Genomic DNA, 21,379 nt, shown 5'->3' on the forward strand with positions numbered 1-21,379 from the left:
TCATGCAGGTGCTACTAACAGGTTCTGGATATGCCTTTAAAGTTGCTGGTGGTTTCATTTTCCATTTGAAAAAGAGGAATTAAACTTTTTAAACAGCACCATAGAGAATTATATGTTGGTGCTATTCTGCCATATTTTTCTCTCTTTTTAAAAGTATGGAGTGTTAAAATTATTTAAAATGGGGAGGACATATGCAACAAGGATTTTCAAAGCATTTAAGGGATATTATATTGTACTAAAGCATACAATATAATCCTATCTGACCTTTATATTGTCTTGTTTTTGCTTTATTTTCGTACTTCTCTGTTTCCTGATTCTGTCTTGTGTCTTCTGCAAAAACCTGCCCTAGACCTGTGTTGCGTGGTGGGTCAGCTGCCGCCACTTCTAATCCGCATCATGACAACGTCAGGTAATTTGATGACTTTGTGGTTACAAAGAACACACAGACTTGGTGGAGCTTGTATTGTGCAGGACATCATGGTGCATGCCGAAGCCATGATTGTATTTATGTATACAGCTTAGACCTCTGTAGCTTTCTCTTCGGAGAAATGTTGTGCTTTGCTAATAATAGGGATGATAATTAGTCCTGACATTAGTCCACCAAAGTATGAGAACATTATATGATAATAAAAATTATGGTTGGGTATTGTAGCGAATGCCTTTGATCCTAGCACTGAAGAGACAGAGACAGGTGGATCTCTAAGATTTTTGAGGCAACCCCAATCTACATAGTGAGTTCCAGGCCATCTAAAGCTATATAGTAAGACCCTGTCTCAATACCACCCCCTCCCAAAATGATGCCCTGGTGTGATAAGAACATCCAGTGTACTTTATAGCAGCATTTTAGTAGCTTTATAGAGGATCATGCTAAAACTGAGAAAACACAGAATCTTAAATCTTGTTTTATGTCCATTAAGTACTTTTCTCCCTGTTGATTTGAGCCTTTGTCTCTTGTATATGCCCTTTCCATACTGTCAGATGTGCTTAGCCTGAGCCACATGCAAGGACAAGGAGTGGCACACGCGTGTGCTCTCAGGGCCAAAGCCTTCAGGTAGTTGCCTGTCTTCTGCACGGCACACTGCTAATCACATGCTGCCACTCTAACTTTCAAGCCGGCTCTAAGGAGAATTGTCTTAACTGTCCCATGAGTTTAAAATTGGCAGCCTTGTTTATCTTCTTGTCTCATACGTATACATACATATATGACAAGTAAAGATTATCTTTAAATTTCTACAACTTTAGGTGATTCGGTGTTTAAATGGTAATTTTTCATGTATGCTTTGTTACTTTGTTAAAGCTAGTTCTCTTTGTGCATGTATGTGTGTTGCTGTGTATGAACGTCCCTGTCCCTTTACCTTTGTGTATGCTGTGGTGGGGGGGTTGCCTGTATGGGTGCAAGTGCATGTACATGAAAACCCAGGAGTCGGCCTTGATATTCCCAAGTGTTGCTGACGCTATTTGGAACTTGCATTGTGTTAAGCTGGCTTTGCCTGCAGGCCACAAGAGTCCTCCTGTCTCTGCCTCCCCAGGTCTAGGATTGCAAGAATGTTCCCCCATGCCCAGCTTCTCTATTTTCACATGGATGCTGGGAATTATACTTAGGTCCCGACCTTTGGACAGTAAGCACTTCCTGGCTGAGTATCACCCAGCCTTCCATTTGCCTCTGAGGCAATTGCTGGTATTTGATAACCCCTCCCTCCAACTCATTATCTCATATGTAATCTTAGGGAACTAGAGAATGCCCTTTATTTTGAGGATAAAACATTGAATAATGCTTTGGCCCCTAGTTTCCTCAATAAACATTTAATAACTTGGGGTGCAGGCTGAATTATTATGGTTCTGGGGACAAACTCAGAGACTTGCACAGTTAAGCCAGTGTTCTGGCACTGAGCTATACCCTTAAACCTAATAGTTCTATTTTAGTATTTATGAAAGTAATTTGTTCAGTTTACAAACTCAAAGTTTCAGCATTTACATATGAACTGAGTTTATTTCTCCTAGCTTATAGTTTATTTTGAGTAGTTCAAGGCACATTTTCTAAGAGGAAGGCATGGTTAGTGTAAGCCATCTGACCTAGCCATAGTAGGAACTGCAGGTCAGAGATTGCTGTGTGTCTGCAGTGGCCCTATGCCATCTGCTATTTAAACTCTACTTCACACGCTTTCTTAAAGTGTTTTGAGGTACTTGTAACATTTGAAGCAACGGAACTCTGTGACTCACATACTAACAAGCATGAGGGAATATATAGTCTCCTTCATATTTCTATGTAAGGTTATGTAGGTTTTCTAATGGTGAGTTATTGGGAATAATAGAATGATGATCCATGTACCAACCCTGTGTAGCTTACATAAAAGAAACCTAATTTTATTTATGTTCTGCTCATGTAGAAAGGTTACCATGTCATTTCACTAAAATAACAATATAGAATATAAAGTAGATGTACATGTAAATTGTACTGTGTATAAATTATATCTCAGTAAAAGTGTTCTTCATTTAAGTGAAATTTTAAATATAGAAACCTGGTGCTAGAGAGATGGCTTTACAAGTCGAGTACTTATAGCTCATCCACAGTTCTCAAGTTCAGCATCCATGTGAGCAGCTCTTAATCACCACCAGCAGAAACTCCAGCTTGGGATCTAGTGCCCTTTCCTGGCTTCCTGTGAACAAGAGTAGAATACACCGAGATGCACACTCACACAGACACATACATTTCTGATTCTCTTCTTAAAAATGTAGAAACCTAGATAAATGCAAGACAGACCATTCCTACATTTTTTCTTTTTAATTTTATGTCTCCAGGCAGGCTTGGTGATACATGTTTATAACCCCAACACATGGGAGGGTGAGGCAGGAGGATCAAGAGTAGATGGCCATCCACTGCCACATAGCAAGTTTGAGACCAGTCATGTGAGACTCCATCTCTAAAATGCACTTATCCCTGAGACGGTGCCTTTCAGAAGAGAGTGCATTTTAACAAAAGTACTATTTGGTGTACTTTCTCTGCATTGTCTGTGTGGTTCTCCAGCATTACTGTTTTATATGCAGCTTCGTGCTGGTTTACTATTGAGACAGTTCTGTAGCTAAGTGTAGTTGCAAAAGATTTAGAAGATCATGTAGTCAACTTTTGTGGGAGAACAGAGAGAACTTGAAATCACAAGTAAAGTAAAAATAGCAAGAGAAAGGCAGGCAGAAGTAAAAGTAATAAATGATCAGTTTTCTGTTTATAGTTTACTTTGCATTCCTGCCGTGAGTCTCTGCCTACAGAAGGACATATGGACATGGTTCATATAGAAATCGTGTGTCAGTGTATTCAATAGCCGCAGGTCTCTGGCCCTTTCAGACAGGTCCCGTTAGCACTGTCTTACTGTGCTTTCCCTCAGTTTTCCCAGCCCTGCAGACAGTCACCTTAAGCTGCTGTTCCTGTCTGTATCAATTTGGATGGGAAATGCGTATTCGTACTGTTGGGTGTGAGCTTTGAGTAGTGTGCAACATGAGCAAGACTTGACAGTTACTCTTAGTTCTAACTTGTGTTTCTATATCTTATCTGCTAGGTATGGCATTTCCAACCTAGATGCAGCCATTGAAGGAGCAGCAGATGACATGACTGTGGTAGATGCAGCTTCATTAAGGCGTCAGGTAATTACTGCCCCTAAATAAAAAAAAACCGTGACCGAAAGCTCTCTGTAAGAAATATTTCAGATTAATAGTTTGCATCATTTTTTCTTCTGTGGATTCTACGAATTCAGATTATCTAACAAACCATAATTGATTTTCTCCTATTTATTAAAAATTTTTTACCATTCAAATGATTTTGATCAACCTAGAGCATTGCTACCAAAATTATTGATATAGTTTGGCTAGTATCAAAGAATCTTGATGTACTTACAAACCAATCTAGTCTCAGATTGTGAGTTTTAGTTTTAATATGTGGACAGTCACTTTGGGAACCTTTATTACTGTTTGTAATTGTGTTACTTTGGAAAACACTGCTTTGAATTTTCCCACTGCCTCTGCAAATATATGTCATGACCCTACCCATAAACTCAATCTGCAGATTTCTTGTGCTTATTTTTAATATGCTTTCCATGTGTTTTTACACCGAGGTATTTGCCCTGTGGGAAAGCATAGCTAGTGCTCTGATTGTGTGTGACAAATGTATAGCATGATTGGGCGGCACAGCAGAGGGTGTCAGAGAACTGAAACCGCGGGTGTCACAACTTAGGCAGGTCCAAGGCTGCGACTGAGGCTCATGGAGGAAGCACAGGGAGGAATGGGCATCCTGTGCTCCTGCTGGGGTAGACCCATCACACACTGCCTGTTCCCACCAGAAAAGCTTAGTGCAGCAGTGTGCTTACATGCTATCCCTAATTCAGATTTGCAGAGTGGAAATAAAGAAGCATACATACATCAAGTTAAGCCATTGTGGGTAGTATTTTGTTTTCTATTTATAGTTTTGTTTATTTTGATCCAAATGGAATTTTTTGGGTAATAATTTCTTTGACAAGTTCATATACTACTTTTTAAAAATCTGATTGCTCTGTGCATTAGTACTATCTTGTATTTTATGTTTGTCTTTTACTTAGATAATCAAATTAAATAGACGTCTGCAACTTCTGGAAGAAGAGAATAAAGAACGAGCTAAAAGAGAAATGGTCATGTATTCAATTACTGTAGCATTCTGGCTGCTTAACAGCTGGCTCTGGTTTCGGCGCTAGAGGTAACCTCAGCATTCACATATATTGTCTCAACACCTGGAAATATAAAGGATTTGCAAACTTCATTGTTTCTGTCTTTGCATCACATGCCGTTTTTCTAGTCCAAGCCCTGAAAATGTATTTCTTCCAGAGCGCAGGGAAAGGCCTGTGTCTGTAGAGTAAGGCCTGTTCTGTTGCTGATGGGTATCCGGCCGGCTCTGCAGTGGCCCCTCACACGCTCCTTCTGCATGTTTTGTAAATAGGCTCTAGGTTTGTTTGTTTTTAAAGAAAATAATTTTTTGGCCTCATCAGTCTGTACAGCTAATTCTCTAAACAGAAATGGCAGTCGTGAAGAGTGAGTTTAGGAAACTGTCTGAAAGAACGGGGCTCTGTCCTGTTTTCAGATGGTGAAGCAGTTTCTTTGATAGATGCATTTTGTATCTACATTTCAGTAGTAATGCTTTCTAAGTCAGACTGTGGTGCAGGACTTGAGAAAAGTCAAACCACCTAACCTCTTCATCACCTGTACAGACAGAGTTTAAAATCTAACAATTCAGCAGTTTATCTGTGTGCAATATGTTGATTTGACTTTCATCTTAGTTTTTATGAAGTATGTTTTTACCAAGTCCATGTGTGAATGATTTAAAAACTGAAAAAAAAATAAGGTATAAATGTAGTGTATTCAATAAACTGTCAACCAAAGCAATGTCTATGGAAAGATTTATTTCTTCATATGGGGCTGTGGACTGAATGTCTTATCCACGTCTTCCTGTCCCAGGGGCAAGTAGTGAATTAGTGATGTCTGGGTCACAGGAGCCACCTGGGTTTCTCAGATCTCCACCCCGGCACAGGGCTTGCAGGCACTGTAGATGGTTTTCTAATGTATTGTTATCTATGAGAGTGATTCAAGTTTATTTTTAAAAAACAAAACCTTTATAAAACTATCTTTTTTTCTATTACAATACTTGCTACTATGCTAAATCTCATAAAAATTATATATGAATAAAGCCAAATTTTAGGCGCCTTTAGTATTCAAAAGTATATCTTTTCAGGAGCAGGTAGATTTCAGCTACAATATTCTTTGCACATCACCAGCATCTTTATCTAAGAGGTTTAGTAGATTTCACATTACTATTCTTGAGTCTCCATTAATCCAGAGGGAGGGTTCCTTGTTGTACTTAGATTATGTGACTTTGATAAGTTAAATGTATAACTTCTTGTGCTGAGCAGGCATAGAAAAGATTTCACCAGAAGGATGGAAATAAAAGGGACTCCTGGGAGCTTAGCACAGAAGCTGTTCTTTTCCCTGATGAATGTTATACAGAGACCTTAGTATTCTAAGAGAGACTGTCCTAATTACAGGTGTGGGCGGGGCATGAGAGTGAGAATTAACAAATCCTATCCTAGTCAGGATCATCAGGAAATATCTTACAGATACTTGAGCAGAGACAGATTTTCAATAAGCAGAAAACAGAAAAGATTCTGGGTCCTGGAGGATCAAAAGGATACCATTCAGGCTAATGATCACCAAAGAACTAGGAATAGCAGAAATTACCGTACAACTTCTGGCATTCTGGCATTTGTCTTTCTAGTTCTGGATACCTCAGACACATTTTCTGCTGTTAAGGAGTAACAGATTAAGGGCAGTGGTGTGCGAGAGAATGAAGCACACTAAGTAATGAGGGCTGCGAGTTGGCAAGGTGACCTAGCAGCAGGTAAAGGTGCTGCTGTCAGGCCCTGGGACGTCGGCTGGAAGGAGGGAACCAACTTGAGGAAGTTGACTTGTGACTTCCACAAGCACTGTGGCGGCACACCCACAACCACACACACCATAAACACACAAGTAAGAGGCTGAATGTAAAACACCTTAAAGAATGAAGACTATAAAAGGTTCTACTGAGGAAAAGAAGCTTCAGATGTATGTTAAAGATGAGTTTTAGATGGCAGAAATTGTTGAAATATGTTCTTAAAGTGAAATTGAATTTGGGGTAGACTGGGATTTTATAAATTTTTAAAAAAGAAACACTGGAAGTTAGGCAGTGCTGGCATACGCCTTTAATCCTACCAATCAGGACGCAGAGGCAGGCAGAGCTCTGACTTTGAGGCCAGCCTGGTCTACAGAGCAAGTTCTAGGACAGCCATAGAGAAACCCTGTCTCAAGAAAACAAAACCAAAAAATAGAGAAAGAAACATCAGATTTTGCAAATGACTCTTTTCAGTGTTTGGTAGGAAAGGGTGCATATCTGTGTACACAGACAAGCATTTGTTAGTTTGGATACCAGGTCAAAGATTGAATGTCCTCAAAAGATGACAACTTCAGGTGGCCTGTGGGCCATAGGTATTCGGTTTTTAGCATCAGTCTTCACAAGGCTGCGGAGCATCGGAGTGACCTGCCATCGGTTTCCACCAGTGGCCTTACTGTCAAAGGTCATGTGTTTTTGAAACATCTCCTTTTTTCTGACTGAGCAGAGACCTGGCCTCATGTCACCTCTTTCCTGGGTGATGAGAGAAGTGTAAGTTGTTCACTCGAGTACAGTGAGCTGCCGTTCACTTTACCTGTTTTTATTTCGTGTCTTTTAGGAGTTTGATAGTCAGTTAGTAAGCAGTGTCGCCACTATCTGCTGAAGATAGCCATCATTCACCAGACCAATACCTTGACCCTACCTGTGTGAGGTACTGTGCTGGTTACACCAGGAGAAAGTAAAATGGCACCCATGGAGCTTCTGCTCCAGAGAGGACAATGTAGTCTAGCAGTATAAGAATCACACAGATGTTAGCACCAGGACTGGAGAGATGGCTTGGTGGTTAAGAGCATGGCCACTCTGCCTGAAGACCCAGGTTCAATTCCCAGCTCCCACATGGTGACTCACAACCATCTGTAATCCTAGTACTGGGAACCCGATGGCCTTCTCTGGCATTGCATGCACATATGGCACAGACACACCCAGGCAAAACACACACACACATTAAGTTAAAAAGAAGGGAAATGCTAACAGTGTTTTGCTACGTTCTACAGAGAAGAGTCATGACAGTTAGTGTTTCTCTGCTTGACCTTGACAGAAGCCAGAACCACTCAGGCACTAGGCCTGTGGAGGATGATCTTGGTTATCTAAATGATGGCGGGAAAACTTTGTCTAATTGTGGGCAGAGCCATTCCTCACCCCTGGATTGTGTAAAGTGGGAGAAGGGGCAGAGCAACAGTGTTCCTCCTCCGCCTGCTTCTTGCTGATGGCTGGATGCAAGTGGCCAACAGCTGCACAGCGATAGGCCGGGCCGTGAACGGTGAGCTGTTGTGTGCCACAGTAACCCTTTCTCCTCAAGGAGCTCTTGTCAACATTGGACGGCTTGACAAAGTCAATGACAAAAAGGGCTCAGCCAGAGAGGTAAATCAAGTCAGGGTAGCTGATGAGGGTGGAGGGAGACGTCTTACTAGAGAGCAGATGTGGAGCAAAGCTGGTGAATGAATGGGTGGGAAGAAGTTTCTGATCTTTTACATTCTGTGATAGGTAAACAGACAGACAGAAGGACCTTCAGGTTTGAGAATTTATTGGCTCTGGTGAGTGTTAACTTGGTTAGTTGTGGTCATGTACACAGGAAGACTAGTAACTATATCCTGAAGATAAGCCTTAAGTGTTAATGGGTGTGTGGGGAAGGGTGGTTTAGGGAGACTGTCTCCATGCTGTTTGGGCTAGAAAGGGGCTTTGGAGAGTTATAATCGGTGTCGTAGATACCATCATGATTGTCTTGTCTCGTTTTGTTTTTAAGATTTATTTTTATTTTATGTGTCTGACCGTTTGGCCTGCCACGTAAGTGAATGCATATGAGCCTGGTGCCCAAGAAGCCAGAGTAGGTACTGGATCCCCCGGAGTTTGGATTATAGACCTTGTACACCCCGGGAACTCTGCAAGAACAGCAAGTACTTTTAAATGCCAAGCTCCCTGTCCAGCTCACTTCAGAAACACACTTTCTGAGTTTTGTTTGTATTTGTGTGTGCACAGTTGCCCTGCAGTCTAGAAGAAGGTACTGGCTTCCTGGAAGCTGGAGTTATAGGCTGCTGTGGGATCCTGTGTAGGTGCTGGGAACCAAGTCCAGGTCTCTGCAGAAACAGCTAGTGCTTACCCAGTGAGCCATCTCTCCAGCCCACTTTCAAACCAGAAGCCCGGTAAATAAAGCTGATGGAAATCAACTGTAGGAGTGATAACATTCAGAAAATTATAGATTTTGTTTTCTACTTTATAACATTTTAATACAATAAATACATTTTGTTACCTGTCTTTTAAAGACCAGCATAAATAAAAACCAGCTTTCAAAGGCTGTTCTCCCCCCACCCCCAAGGTATTACCATAAATCATGAAAAGATACAAACATCAGAAAATAGAGTAGGATGAATCACCATGCTCCTCTCAGTTAAATGCAGCATTTTTCTGTCATTTGGGGGTTGGGGTAAAGTAATTTTTAAAACACAGTCTTCCTCCCTAAACACACATTTCTTAAAACTAACACACTTCTATAACCATCAGGATAAACAAATGCTTTTTCATACACTGGAGAAACCAAAACAGAAGAGCTTCTCCACACTTGTCCCCAGTGCCAGCACTGCTGACTTCTCTGGAGTGAGGGCGCACTGCACATACAGTGTGCTTTATGTGAGAGCTTGACTTTTCATTCCTCTGCTTTGTTTCTCTGTGCCATCTGGGCTGTCTTGGGATTCCTCTGTAACCTAGACAAGCCTCAAACTCTACATCCACCGGCCTCTGCTCCTGAGTGCTGGGATCAAACGCATGCACCAACCCTGCCCAGCTTCATAGGTTGATTTTTGTTTATTTGAAAGTTGCTTCAGAGTTGATTTTAAAAACATGTTTGCACTAAAATGACTCTCTGTCCCAGAAGATGCCTCACTATTGAGCTTACAAAAGTATATATTTTAAATGCAATTTTCAAATTATTCAAAGTACTGATATTCTAGTTTATTACCCTTTATACAATTTGATTTCGTGGCTGAGAGACACCACACAGACAGCCAAGGAAACCAATGATTATCTGACTAAGCCCAAACAGGAGTTCGAGGATCCCAACAAGCAGGAGACTCATAAATACAGAGAAGTGGAAAATCCTGTGTCTGTCTTCCTGAGAGTCGGAGTTGGGTATTTTCCAGTTACTGACCATGTTATTGATGGTGGGGTTTTTAAAATCAGTAGGAGAAACACAAGTGTCATTGAAGAACCACAGCAGATTGAAGGATTCAGGCTGAAAGTTACTGGAGGAAAAAAGAAAAGGGTTAAACGTGCCTACTAAGACAGCAATAGCCCCAGTATAGAAAAAAACCCAGTGTACACAGAAACCATAGCTAAGATGTGGTTTGCTGAGCACATTGGCTTGGCCCTAGTGCTTAAAACCCTGTCTTAACACATTGTATCATTCTCCATAGGATAACCACACACATGCACATGCACATGCACAGAGACAGAGCAGTTTTTAACATACATCTGCTCTGAGGCCAGATGGATGGTTTGTAACTCAACATTTCAAATACGTGATTAAATTGATGTATGCCTCTTCTAACATAAAATCAAAAGCTTTTAGTCCCAACACATCTGTCTCAAGGTGATTTGGGCATGGGGGGATGGTATCAACAAAATGAAGTATTCTTAGGGAGAACACATCTCTAGATCCCAACAACTGACTTTGGACCTGAGAAAATAAAAGTATTTGCAACACATGGTCTATTAGCCTCTAGATTTCCCTGAGACCACGGGAGACTGTTGTGTCGGCCTCCCAGCTAGACAGGGATGGGAATGTCGGAGCTGCTGCCCATTACCTCAGAGCTCCTGTTAGTCCTTGGGGGTTAAATGTGTACAGTAGCTGTGGTTGGAAGTTCACATTTTCCTTACTATTAAAGGAATTGCTTTTCTTTGTGTTTTGCTCACAGTAATAACTGCTATGCAAATTTTGAAAGACGCTTTTTTACTATAGGCAATGGAGAAAAACTGTGAGTTAATAAAATATAAAAAGTTAAATCTGGCTTTCCGGAACTAAGTGGCTAATTAAACATAGCTAATGAATTAAATCGGTCTTCCTGTTTTTAAAAAGTATGCCAAATTCAGGCATAGAATTGTCTCAGTGGACCACTTATATGTAACTTCCAATGCTCTGTGTTTCTGCATGACTTAAATATTTTTATTCGTGTCTGTAAGTATATAGCATGACCACATATATCTACTAGTTGCTGTTTCTTTTGATTGATTGATTGATTGATTGATGATGCAAAGTACAAAGGCTGGAGTGGTGCCTCCCTGAACAAAGCACTTGCTATGTATGTAGGCTGGAGGGCCAGACTTTAGATCCCAGCACTCATGGAAAAACCAAGAGTGTACTTCTGCAGACAGTACATTCACAGGACTCACACACACACACACACACACACACACAGAATAATAATAATAAATAGTACTAATAATAAGGGCCTAGAGAAGTAGCTCAGTCATTAAGAGCTTTCGTTGCTCTTGCCGAGGACCTGGGTACAGTGCCCCCTTCTGGCTTCTGTGGGTACTGCATGCATGGGTGGTGCGCTTGCATGCAAGCAAAACACTCCTTTTGCTTAAAATTTAAGCAAACAAAAATTGTGCAGATTTGTAGAAAGTAAATGTCTCCCTCACTCACTCATTACTGTACCCCAGGGGTTTTAATTAAGTATATAGTCCCAAAACTTTCGAGAGCCCTAGACATAACAATGAACAGGACATGTATGAGCCACCCGAGATCCACTAGATCACTTTATGACATGTTAGATACTGGTCTTTGTTTACCAAGTCCCCACAAGTGTTTGTCCCAGAAACCAGAATGGAGAAAAGCCTAACGTTGTACACCACAGTCAGCTACAGCTATGGGAGACAGTGTGGCAAAACTTGACTCACCTTAAGTTTTTCAAGGAAAATTCACAAGTGACAGTACTGTTGGCTGGCATGTTACAGATTAGAGGTCCTTCCAAGAGAGCATGGATCGATACCAACATGCAGTACACGGCACCAATGATTGTGATCACATTTAAGAGGGATGAAAGAAGCATCTGGAAAAGAGCAGGGACGGCCACACACGTCACTGTGTGTCCTCTGTTTCAGTTTCAGCAGCAGCGTGCAGCATTTAGTCTCACTCGGTTCTGACTACAGTTCTTCAGCCTGTGCTCCTAGATCTTCCCTTCCCTTATTTGTTTGTGTGTGTGTGCCTGCATGGTCTCTGTACACATTTATGTGAGTGTGTTCTGCACGTTCATGTTCGTGTGTACGAGGGGTGTGAACCGGAGGTGGAAATCCACTGTCTTCCCATACCATTTTTCATTTTATTTTTGAGATATCTGTCACTGGGCCTGGAGCTGAATGAACCATTTCTCTACGCTAAGCTGGCTGGCCCCTGAGCTCCAGCACCTACCTTTATGCCCCTCTAACACTGGGCTTTTAGGCAGGTGCCACCCACCCAACTTCTGTGTGAGCCTTAGAGATCCAAACTCAGATCCTCATGCCTGTGTGTCAGACACTTAACTGACGTAGCTAACTCTCCAGCCTGGTGCGATCCTGACACACGAGAGTGCAGTTCAATTAGGTGTGGGTTTTTTTCTAAAGAAGCAGAGATCAAAGTCTACTGTTGAATTACAGTTGCCAAAACATAATTCCACTTGTTAATGTCTCTGAAGAATCTCAACTTCTGTATTCCTGGGTTTATGAATTCCTTCTAGCCACTGAAACCTGGTTTCTCCTTCCTATGGTATATAGTTCTAACTACATTGAACCCCCACTAGACCTTGACTACCTAAATTTTTATTTCTGGGCTCTTGGTTTCCAGCTCTCCCGTGCATATTTAGCTGATGGCTGTTAGTAAGTGGTCAGTGGCCAACAGCCTGAAGTAATCAATCAGCAGTGGAGTTGAGAGTGAAAACGCTCAGCTGGGCACATTGAAGGGGACATGTTGCTATTCGGGCCCTTCCACGGCAGGGTGGAATGCATCAGCAATCTTGGATTCCACCCACCAGATGCAAGTATCACTTTATTCTCCCAGTCCAGTATGACAACTAAAACTATCTCAACAATACCACATGTCCATTTGGAGTAGGGGCAGAGGGTCTAAATATGCCCATAGTTAGAATTCCATGTTGGAAGGAAAGCATGTTCTGAATCCAAGTCACACAAACAGTGTGAAGTTCGGCAAAAAAAAAAAAAAAAAAAAAAAAAAAAAAAAAAAAATTTTGAATGTGTTTTTCCCCCCAAAGAATAGTTCCTGTGTTTCACAAAGTTGTTAGTGCTTATGATTATTTCAAAATAAAAAATAAAAATAAGAAAACATTTTCCTTCTCATATTAGCTCCTAGAGAATTGTCTACTGTGTGCCTCAGACCCTTGATGAATAGGCAGGTAATGCTTCAAACAACCCTAAAAGATAGATCTATTAAGAGGTTGACAGCTTGTTGAGAAACTCGTCTAGGAAATACTCATGTTCTCCTTCCTGTCACTTAGTGTCCTTAGATGGAAGCACACCGTAGTGGAGTTAGGATCAGTTGTAAATCCCGATTCTCCCAACGCTGCTGTGAGTTACACAAGTTCCCGACTTTACTCACTAGAAGAGCTGCTGTCACCTCCACCTGTTACTTCCTGAGTGAGTAGTCATTCAAGTGATTCAGCAAAAGCTTATATTGAGAAACAAAAGGGGAAGGAAGAAAAGATGAACGGGGAAGGCCCTGCTGCCCTCTTCCTGCCCGGCCCAGAAGGGAAGATAATTTTATGCCACCCTGGCCTTATCTTGACCCCAGAAAGCAGCAACTATAACTTCAACATCTGACTGCCAGCGACTGAAAAGCTTTACTAAGGGGGTTATGACATTGATATAAGCAGGTGGTCACTATTTAAATGACTCGAACTATTACTAACAGCGTGAATAATAATATAGAATACCTCTGTGCCCCATTCCCTGCTCCCAGCAGCCCTGGCAGACCCTCAGCTCTGGGCAACCCATGAGTATGCAGAAGCATGGCTGAATTATTTTCCAGACTGGTGTGAGCAAAACCAACCTAACTTAAGGCCAGGAGCTACATGAAAGTGCCTCTGTTAAGGATTGGCAGGATGGCTCAGTGATTAAGGGTACATGCTATTCTTCAGAAGACTCAAGTTCATTTCCTAGAATCCACAGTCCCACATCCTATATCTCCAGCTCCAGGGGGTCCACTGCCCTCTTCTAACATCCGTGGGCATTGCACTCACATGCCCATACACACAGAGAAACACCGTAATTGGAAAATGACAGATAGCTTGGATGCTCCTACCTGCTTGTATCCTCAAGGGAGACAGAACTTAAGGGGTCATTTTAAATGAAAGGGTATACGCAAAAACATTTTAATAGAAACTAGAAAGTGGATTTGAGAAAAGTTCAAGTGTTCAGATACGTTTCCAGTTCAGAGAATCAGAAATAAACCGGGTGTTGAGAACTTGTGAGTATCACATAGAAGTGAGGTCAAGTCAAGCTGCACCAAGCACAGTAGTTAGGAACAAAGGTGACAAAAAAAAAGTACTAGGAACAAAGACAGACTACATATGCTGTGGTTAAAGTGATCATTGTAATCCTAAATAAACAGAATGCCAGAAGCAGGATCTGTTTAAAAAAAAAAAAAAAAACAGACAAAGCCAAACTTATTTTCTGGGGCTAGAGAGATGACTCTGTAGTTAAAAGTAGCTGCTGCTCTTCCAGAGGACCCAGATGCAAACCCCAGCACTCACACATGAGCTCATAGCCCTCCATAACTCCAGCTCTAGGGAATTTGACAACCTCTTCTGACTTCCACAGGCATGGACATAAATGCAGGCAAAACGCCCATATACATAAAGTAACGATTAAAAAAGGAAGCCCGCAGCCTACCTTCTATGGATATTATTCCCTTTAGGACAGTGCGTCCCCCCACCCTGTGTTGGAATCACCTGGTACTTATGAAGAATTATACATGCAGAATCTTGGGAACCACTCAGGCACTTAGGTTTTTTTTTTTTTTTTTTTGAAATCTCCTTAGATACATGTGCATTTTCGTCTGATTGGAAACTATCGATTTAAAACCTTTATGCTGAGCTCAGCCCCATGTATTAATGATGGATGAGAACTTGTCGTTAGTCTATCCCAGCCTTGGGGAATTGGGGAATTAGACCCTCAGTGCCCTGTTCATGGCTTATATAGTATAAGGACTGGAAACTTAGAGGAGTCTGCTGAGTTCAGAAAATACTCAGTATGCTACCCTGGTGAGTTTTTTTTTTTGTTTGTTTGTTTGTTTAACCATCAGTGTTTTAGTCAATAATAAGATCTTCCAGGCATGGTGACACATGCCTTTAGTCCCATCAGAAGACAGAGGCAGGTAGGTCTTTGCAAGTTCAAAGCCAGCCTGGTCTACATAGTTCCAGAATAGCCAGGGCTACACAGAGAGAATCAGTCTTTAGAAAGAAAAGGAAGGAAGAGAGAGAAATAAGAGAAAGAAAAGAAAGAAAAAATTCCCTGTCTTATTAATTATTAATTAAAGTAAACTAAGATCTGACTATTGCCCATATTAGGAGTTTTGAGGAATAAAATATGATAGGTATTAAATGTTTCAAAAATAAATGTTGTCTACTTTAAAAACAATCTGGAGTGATAATGAGCAATTAACCTAGCAAGCTAAACTTTATATGCACACACACAAGAGGAACAAACAAGAAACTGAGGGCACATTGGCCCTAAGTATTATACAGAATTCAAAACAAGATTTGGAAATGAAATACAGATCTGGATGCAGCATGAATTCTCTCTTGAAGAGCTTCAGGGGGCTGGAGAGATGGCTCAGCAGTTAAGAGCACTGACTGCTCTTCCAGAGGTCCTGAGTTCAAATCCCAGCAACCACATGGTGGCTCACAACCATCTGTAATGGGATCCGATGTCCTCTTCTGGTGTGTCTGACAATAGCGACGGTGTACTTACACGCATAAAAAATAAATCTTAAGAAAAAAGAATTAAAGAAAAGAAGCTTCTGATGCTTTAGGTGAACTGAAGGCTCAGGAAAGAATCAAAGGCTATCTTTATCTCCAAAGCTAAATGTCTGAGAGAAAAGAAAAGCTCTCTCGTCACTCTTTCCAGGACTATGGAACCAACCCTGACAGTGCTGCCCAAGCCTGGGGCCCAGCAGAGCTGATGGACGGGGTGAGTTCATGTTCTTCTGCCCAAGCCCACTGCTTCCTACTCACCCCGGTCTTGTTGTTGCAGCACGCTCTTTTTCTTGCTGCCAAGGACATTGTTGTTGCCGGGACGACCTGGAATGAAAGTTTTGGGAAAGATAAGTGCCGTTATCTCTTCCCATCAGATGAAAACTCAGTCATCACCACCTTCCAACTATTGCCCCTTGGGGAAATTCAGGGCCCTGGAGAACGAAAGAGGAAATCTGATCCGGCAACATCACAGCAGTTCCGGCCATAAAGACTGTAAGGGCAAGCCATAAAGATGTAGCAGTTATGAAGCTTCTGTCCGCGCTCCTGTTTTCCCTGTCGGCTGCAGCCTCCACTCCCGGATTTTAAGTACAGTGGGATGGCTTATTAGTACATGAGTTTTAGAAGGAATCTTAAAGAATTGGTTCTATTAACCCAAATTGACCTGTTATTCTCTGTCTCCCACTCCCTCCACCTTTCTCCCCCATCTCCTCAAGGTACTATAACCTGCAGCCATATTTAATTTCCTGTACATAAAACAAGTCAGTCTGGGAAGAAGGAAGTTGATGGATTTGTTTGCCTGCTTTTGGCAGGGACCAGTTCACCACCTCTCCCTCTGGTTTATTGCTTTTAATTCTATAGCCCAGACTACCATTACCTTATCCGGATTCTCAAGCCTATATTTTTATATCAGCTATGACTAGAAACCCTTAGCTAAGAGTTTTGTGTCATTGAACGAGAGAATATCAGTTGCTTCTTTCCACTTACAAACCTGTGTAATGGCTATTTGCCAGCACGTCCCAGGTACCCTGGAATGGTTCTCCCACTGTCTGCTCTGCTAACATGACCCAGTGTAGGAACTTGACATGCTGTGAGTTGTGCCACCCTTGGGACAGTCCTCAGATGTAGTACTGGTGTATGGCCTGTTCCCGTCCCCCATTTTACCACTGCCGAAACAGGTGGCAGAAGTTTGAGGAGCTTGCCTAAGAAAGTAGGAGGGTTCAAAGCCAAGCTACACACATGGTCTCTAAACCACTGCCCCACATTGACCTAAAATTCATAAAACCGCTCACTCTGGATCGTGGAACCCCAGCACCTTTCTCATGTCAAGTTCCCTCTAATTGTTCCTTCCCTTCATTGTCTTCCAAAGCCATATCTACCTGGTTTTCCTGGAACAGTCTCTCGCAAGGCAGCTTTCCCAACACATGTGTTGCCCCCCCCCCCCCCCCCCCGTCTAATCTCATGCTGACTTCATGTCACTTTGAGTTGTTGTCAAGCTTGGTTTATACACTGAACACTGATACCTTTTCCAATTCAGAAGCCACACATACATATGGATGTCCAGCCTCAGCCCCCAGTGCATAGTGGAAAGTCCAGAAGGAAAGGGAAACAAAATTGTTGTCATCATTTATACACTAAGCTTTTCTGGTTGTTCCCAGAAGACACTGCTTTCTGACTTTACCTAACAAATCTAGTGGAACAGGAACTGGCGAGTATGCACTCCCCACCTCTGTCACTTCATTTTTATAAATAAAGTTTTATTGGAACCCTAACTCATTTGCATATTACCTGTGGCTACTTTTGCATGAAAAGAGTTGAGTATTCCTAAGCATATTTGGACGCTTGAGATTTTGTGAAAGTCGGTCTTCTTTTTGTAAATAATTACAGTTCGTTTTCTTCGCAGGAACTCATGCTTTCCTCCGGTTCTAGAAACTGTACAGTTTCATAAAGGAAGTACACAAGAGCCTTAGCTAAAAATTGTGACAGAAGCCGAACCTTTGGAAGACCTCTAGGCTCTTGAACATGAGAGCGACACAAGAGTCATAGCTCAGCATGAACACAGAAGCTCTGTTTTGTAAAGGTTTTGCATACAATCTTCTAATCTTTTTGACTCACAGCCATTTGTTTTCCACTAAGATTTATTAACTGGCTTTGAAAAAATGACCCTTATGTAATGGGTAAAATCAATAAAAAGAATGAGTAAGACAAGGCTTATAGTTAACTCTCTATGAAGGAAAAAAGCCTTTCTGTTTATGTTTTTCAACAAACATTCTTAAATGCTTTTAATGCTTGATCAAGTAACATTTATACTGACGTTTCCCCTCCCCTTAGTAGCTAATCTTAAAGATAATTAAGTACAAGATGTTTTACTCAGTTACAGTTTTAAAAGATAAAAAGGTTCACCTCTGATTGGGGTTGGTTGTAAAGTCATAAAATGAATGACTTCATAAAGTAATCCGTAATGAGGCCCAGAGGCTGTGCTATACACAGTTTCCTGTAAAATTCCCATTTCTGCGGGGATGCTAATTTGAAATGTAACAACTGCCAAAAGGTTTTTTAAGGACTGACCAGACGTTCAACATACTTAGTGAATTCTTCTTTATAAAGTGTCCTGCAGAAGTGAGAGCTGACAGATGTCACCAGGGATGCAATTCCCCTCGGAAAAGATGTATTCAGTTCTTTTATGTGAAGCCAGGCATCATTAAAATAGGCTTGCCTTTGGAGCACTGCTGTTAGCACCTGTTTGTTTGTGGAGCTAACCTCCATCCTGAGGGTCTGCATATGAAGAGCATCAGACTTCTCCGTGAGTTTGATGCTCTCATGATCTTTGGTTAATATTTATTGAGGGAAGCAAGATACGCAAGACAAGGAGCCCAGACTCTCTGAAGTGTTTCCCAGGTGTGTGGACCTTTCTGTGACTCAGCTTCCTGGTCCTTTCACTTTATGGATTTTATCTTTGACCTCTGTGGGCCTGAGACAGAGATTGAGGACTATGGTATTTAACCATCTTTGGCATTAGATAAATGTAGAACTGGGTTTCACACCCATTGTGTGACCTGGCTAATATTCTCAGCCTTCTGATTTCTGTTTTATAAAGCACAAATGATCACTGCAGCCCAGGTGATAGTAGGGCAGTATGTAAGCTAAACTGGGCTTCCCAGGAGGATGTCAACAAATGAATGCTCTCTACCTCTTGTCCTTTCTGGTCTGTCTAGTCGCTCCTCTGGCTTCTTGGTTTCTCTCAAATAATAATAATAAGCCCAAGAGATTCAGCAATGCCAATTCATAACTAGAGATAGCTGAGTTTTCTAAATGGCCTGTTTTAGCTGGGGGCACTGCCAGGGGCTTTGCAGAAGCTGCCTGGCTCAGATGTGCTCCGCAGACTTCCAAGTGCAGCGGAGGCCAGCACTGCTTGCCTGCCAGGAGCCTCCTAGAGGACAGGATGCAGGCCCGGGAGAGAGCCAGCATGGCAGTTTGAAGAAAGAGCCCAGGGTCTGTAAAAGCTGGCAAAAAGAAAAGGCCACTTTTCCTGTGGCTGTATCTGCCTGGAACAGATGGCCAGATCACTCCTGCTGGCAAAGGCAAAGAAGAAAAGCATCAGCTCATGAGGAGGCTCCTGGAATGGCTACAGTGCCATGGACTCAAATCCAGGGTGTCAGGTTCTATGTACTGGGCCTACTGTGCGTTTGTATACACATATAAATTTAGTGATTTAAAAATGAGCTTTGTTCACTCATCTAAGTACATGAAGATCCTGGGTGTAGGTAAAGTTGGAGAAAAAAACAAGTGAAATGAGGAAGGGGTAGGATATTTCCTCCAATAATTAGATCTAAGGAGAGAGCTCTTCTTTTCTGTTCTGAGTTTCTCTAATAGTTACTTCTATTTCATTATCTGCATAACCAATAAATCTCTCTCACTCACTCCTCATTCACTTAAGCTCTTTTCTCTGGCACCAACTGTGCCTACTGTTGCACCACACAAGTGACAGGGCAAACAAAAGCAAGCTCCTGGGTGCTGAATTGTCAGCTTGAACATCCCTATCCCATTGTTCAGACAGCAAACCAGAGCCCAAGGCTAAGGGAGTTGGTAGTGATGGCGTATCAGGCAGACCTATAGTCTTTCACAGTCTTCCGGATCTGAAAACTGGATTCTATAAGTATGTTCTACCCAGACTGGCTGCACCAGAATTGCTAGAAACAATGAGAACCTGGCTGATGGTTCACTATTAAGGACACATGAAAATTCTGTGTTGTCCCACCTTGCGTCAGATTTCAACAAGGAACACCCATTCACCATCATCAAACTATAAAACTCTGAAGCTTTCTGGGATCCATGTAATAGTCAAAGCAAAAAGTCCTCGAGGTCAGAAACTGGCCTAGTTGCTTCCTATTGCTTTGATAACCTAGTCCATAGCCACGCAGCAGATAAGAGACCCAGAATTGCACTCCCTATGTGTTAGGGCCTCCCTTGAGAAGCTGGCTAAGCCTCACTATGCCAACTTCAAGACTCCCTGTACACAAGGGTGTTTCTCGTTCCCATCCAGCGACTTCCCACTGCTGCCACAGTCCTATACCTAGAAGTCAGAATGGGACAAAGGAAAAGACTCAATAGATTTAAAAATATCCTATAGAGTGTATAAAGCCCCTAGTTCCATCTCCAGTACCATGTTTAAAAGAAAAAAGAAAAAAGAAAGAAAGGAAGGAAGGAAGGAAGAAAGAAAGAAAGAAAGAAAGAAAGAAAGAAAGAAAAGAAAAGAAAACCTGAAATTCCATAATGTTAAATAATAAAATTCAGAAGTTTTGTCCTGGTAATGACTTAACATACTCCTTTGCCTTAAGGTCCCTAAGATAGACCATTATTTCTCTGTATATAAATCACTGTTCTTAGAAATGTAACAGTATAAATCAATGGCAGTCACATTCCTAACTGTTTCCTATGAAAATGTAGTTAAGTGCAAGGCTGGGGCGTCATAGTTAAAGACGTCAGCCACCTTTCTCCAAGTCAGTTCATGCAGGTTGTACTCACCATCAAGCCCGCTCCGATGATTCCCGGGAACCACCACTCATAGCAGGAGATGGGGTTTTGAGAAATGGAGTCTGCCTCCACTAAGCTGATACCCAGGGGTATACAATTGATAGCCACTCCTAGCACGACCAGAATGAGCAGGCTGAAGCCATTGCAGGATGTCCACCCCTCACAGCACGTCATGGTTCTCCTGGTTCAGTTAGAAGCCTTCTCAGGGTGTCTGGGCTCATGTATCTCTGCCTGGCCTTTTATCACAGTGTTCTGGTTAAAGTTTAGCACTTACGAAAAAAATGAGCTGTGGAAAGCAGTTCAGAGTCCAGTAGGGCAGGATGTTATTATGAGGATTATGACGGGAACCAATAATCATATTATGATGGGATGAAAGGGAATAGGCAGAAAAAACAATCTATGGTTTCTGTGTGGTGGATTTACACATGAACATAGGAGAGTAAAAGCTGATAAAAATGGGCTCGTGTGACATAACTCCTAAAATATTCCTTTACCGATATGCCTTCTAAAATGTAAGAAGACAAAAAGTATATCCAATTAGGATAAACTTTTTCATATCTCGATATTATTGGATAATATAAGGATATTATATATAAAGTATTCTTATTTTGGAGTTATTTAGTAAGAATGTGAACATTGTATATGATTAGGGAAAAAATTCTCCTCTCTAAAT

General features: G+C 41.7%; 2 protein-coding genes across 17 annotated transcripts in view; one reads left to right on the forward strand and one right to left on the reverse strand.

Moving 5' to 3' along the window:
* MFF (mitochondrial fission factor) overlaps window positions 1-5,390 on the forward strand; it is a 28,709-nt gene extending 23,319 nt beyond the window's left edge. For 15 of the 16 annotated variants that reach the window (XM_080932977.1, XM_080932985.1, XM_080932990.1 and 12 more), the window contains 3 exons: window positions 350-409; window positions 3,552-3,636; window positions 4,584-5,390. In XM_080932977.1, coding sequence (XP_080789103.1) covers window positions 350-409; window positions 3,552-3,636; window positions 4,584-4,715 — 277 coding nt within the window. In that variant the 3' untranslated portion in view covers window positions 4,716-5,390. The remainder of the gene's footprint in view (window positions 1-349; window positions 410-3,551; window positions 3,637-4,583) is intronic. The other variant, XM_080932984.1, reaches the window with a different exon arrangement.
* A 4,281-nt stretch (window positions 5,391-9,671) lies between these two features.
* TM4SF20 (transmembrane 4 L six family member 20) lies at window positions 9,672-20,880 on the reverse strand (the record flags this gene model as incomplete). Its single annotated transcript, XM_080932721.1, has 4 exons — window positions 9,672-9,951; window positions 11,609-11,760; window positions 15,934-15,999; window positions 20,698-20,880. 4 exons carry the CDS (start codon window positions 20,878-20,880, stop codon window positions 9,672-9,674), a joined length of 681 nt encoding a protein of 226 aa, XP_080788847.1.
* Window positions 20,881-21,379: the final 499 nt, after the last annotated feature.

This window comes from Micromys minutus (genome assembly GCF_963924665.1).
Source record: "Micromys minutus genome assembly, chromosome: 19".
NCBI lineage: Eukaryota > Metazoa > Chordata > Mammalia > Rodentia > Muridae > Micromys > Micromys minutus.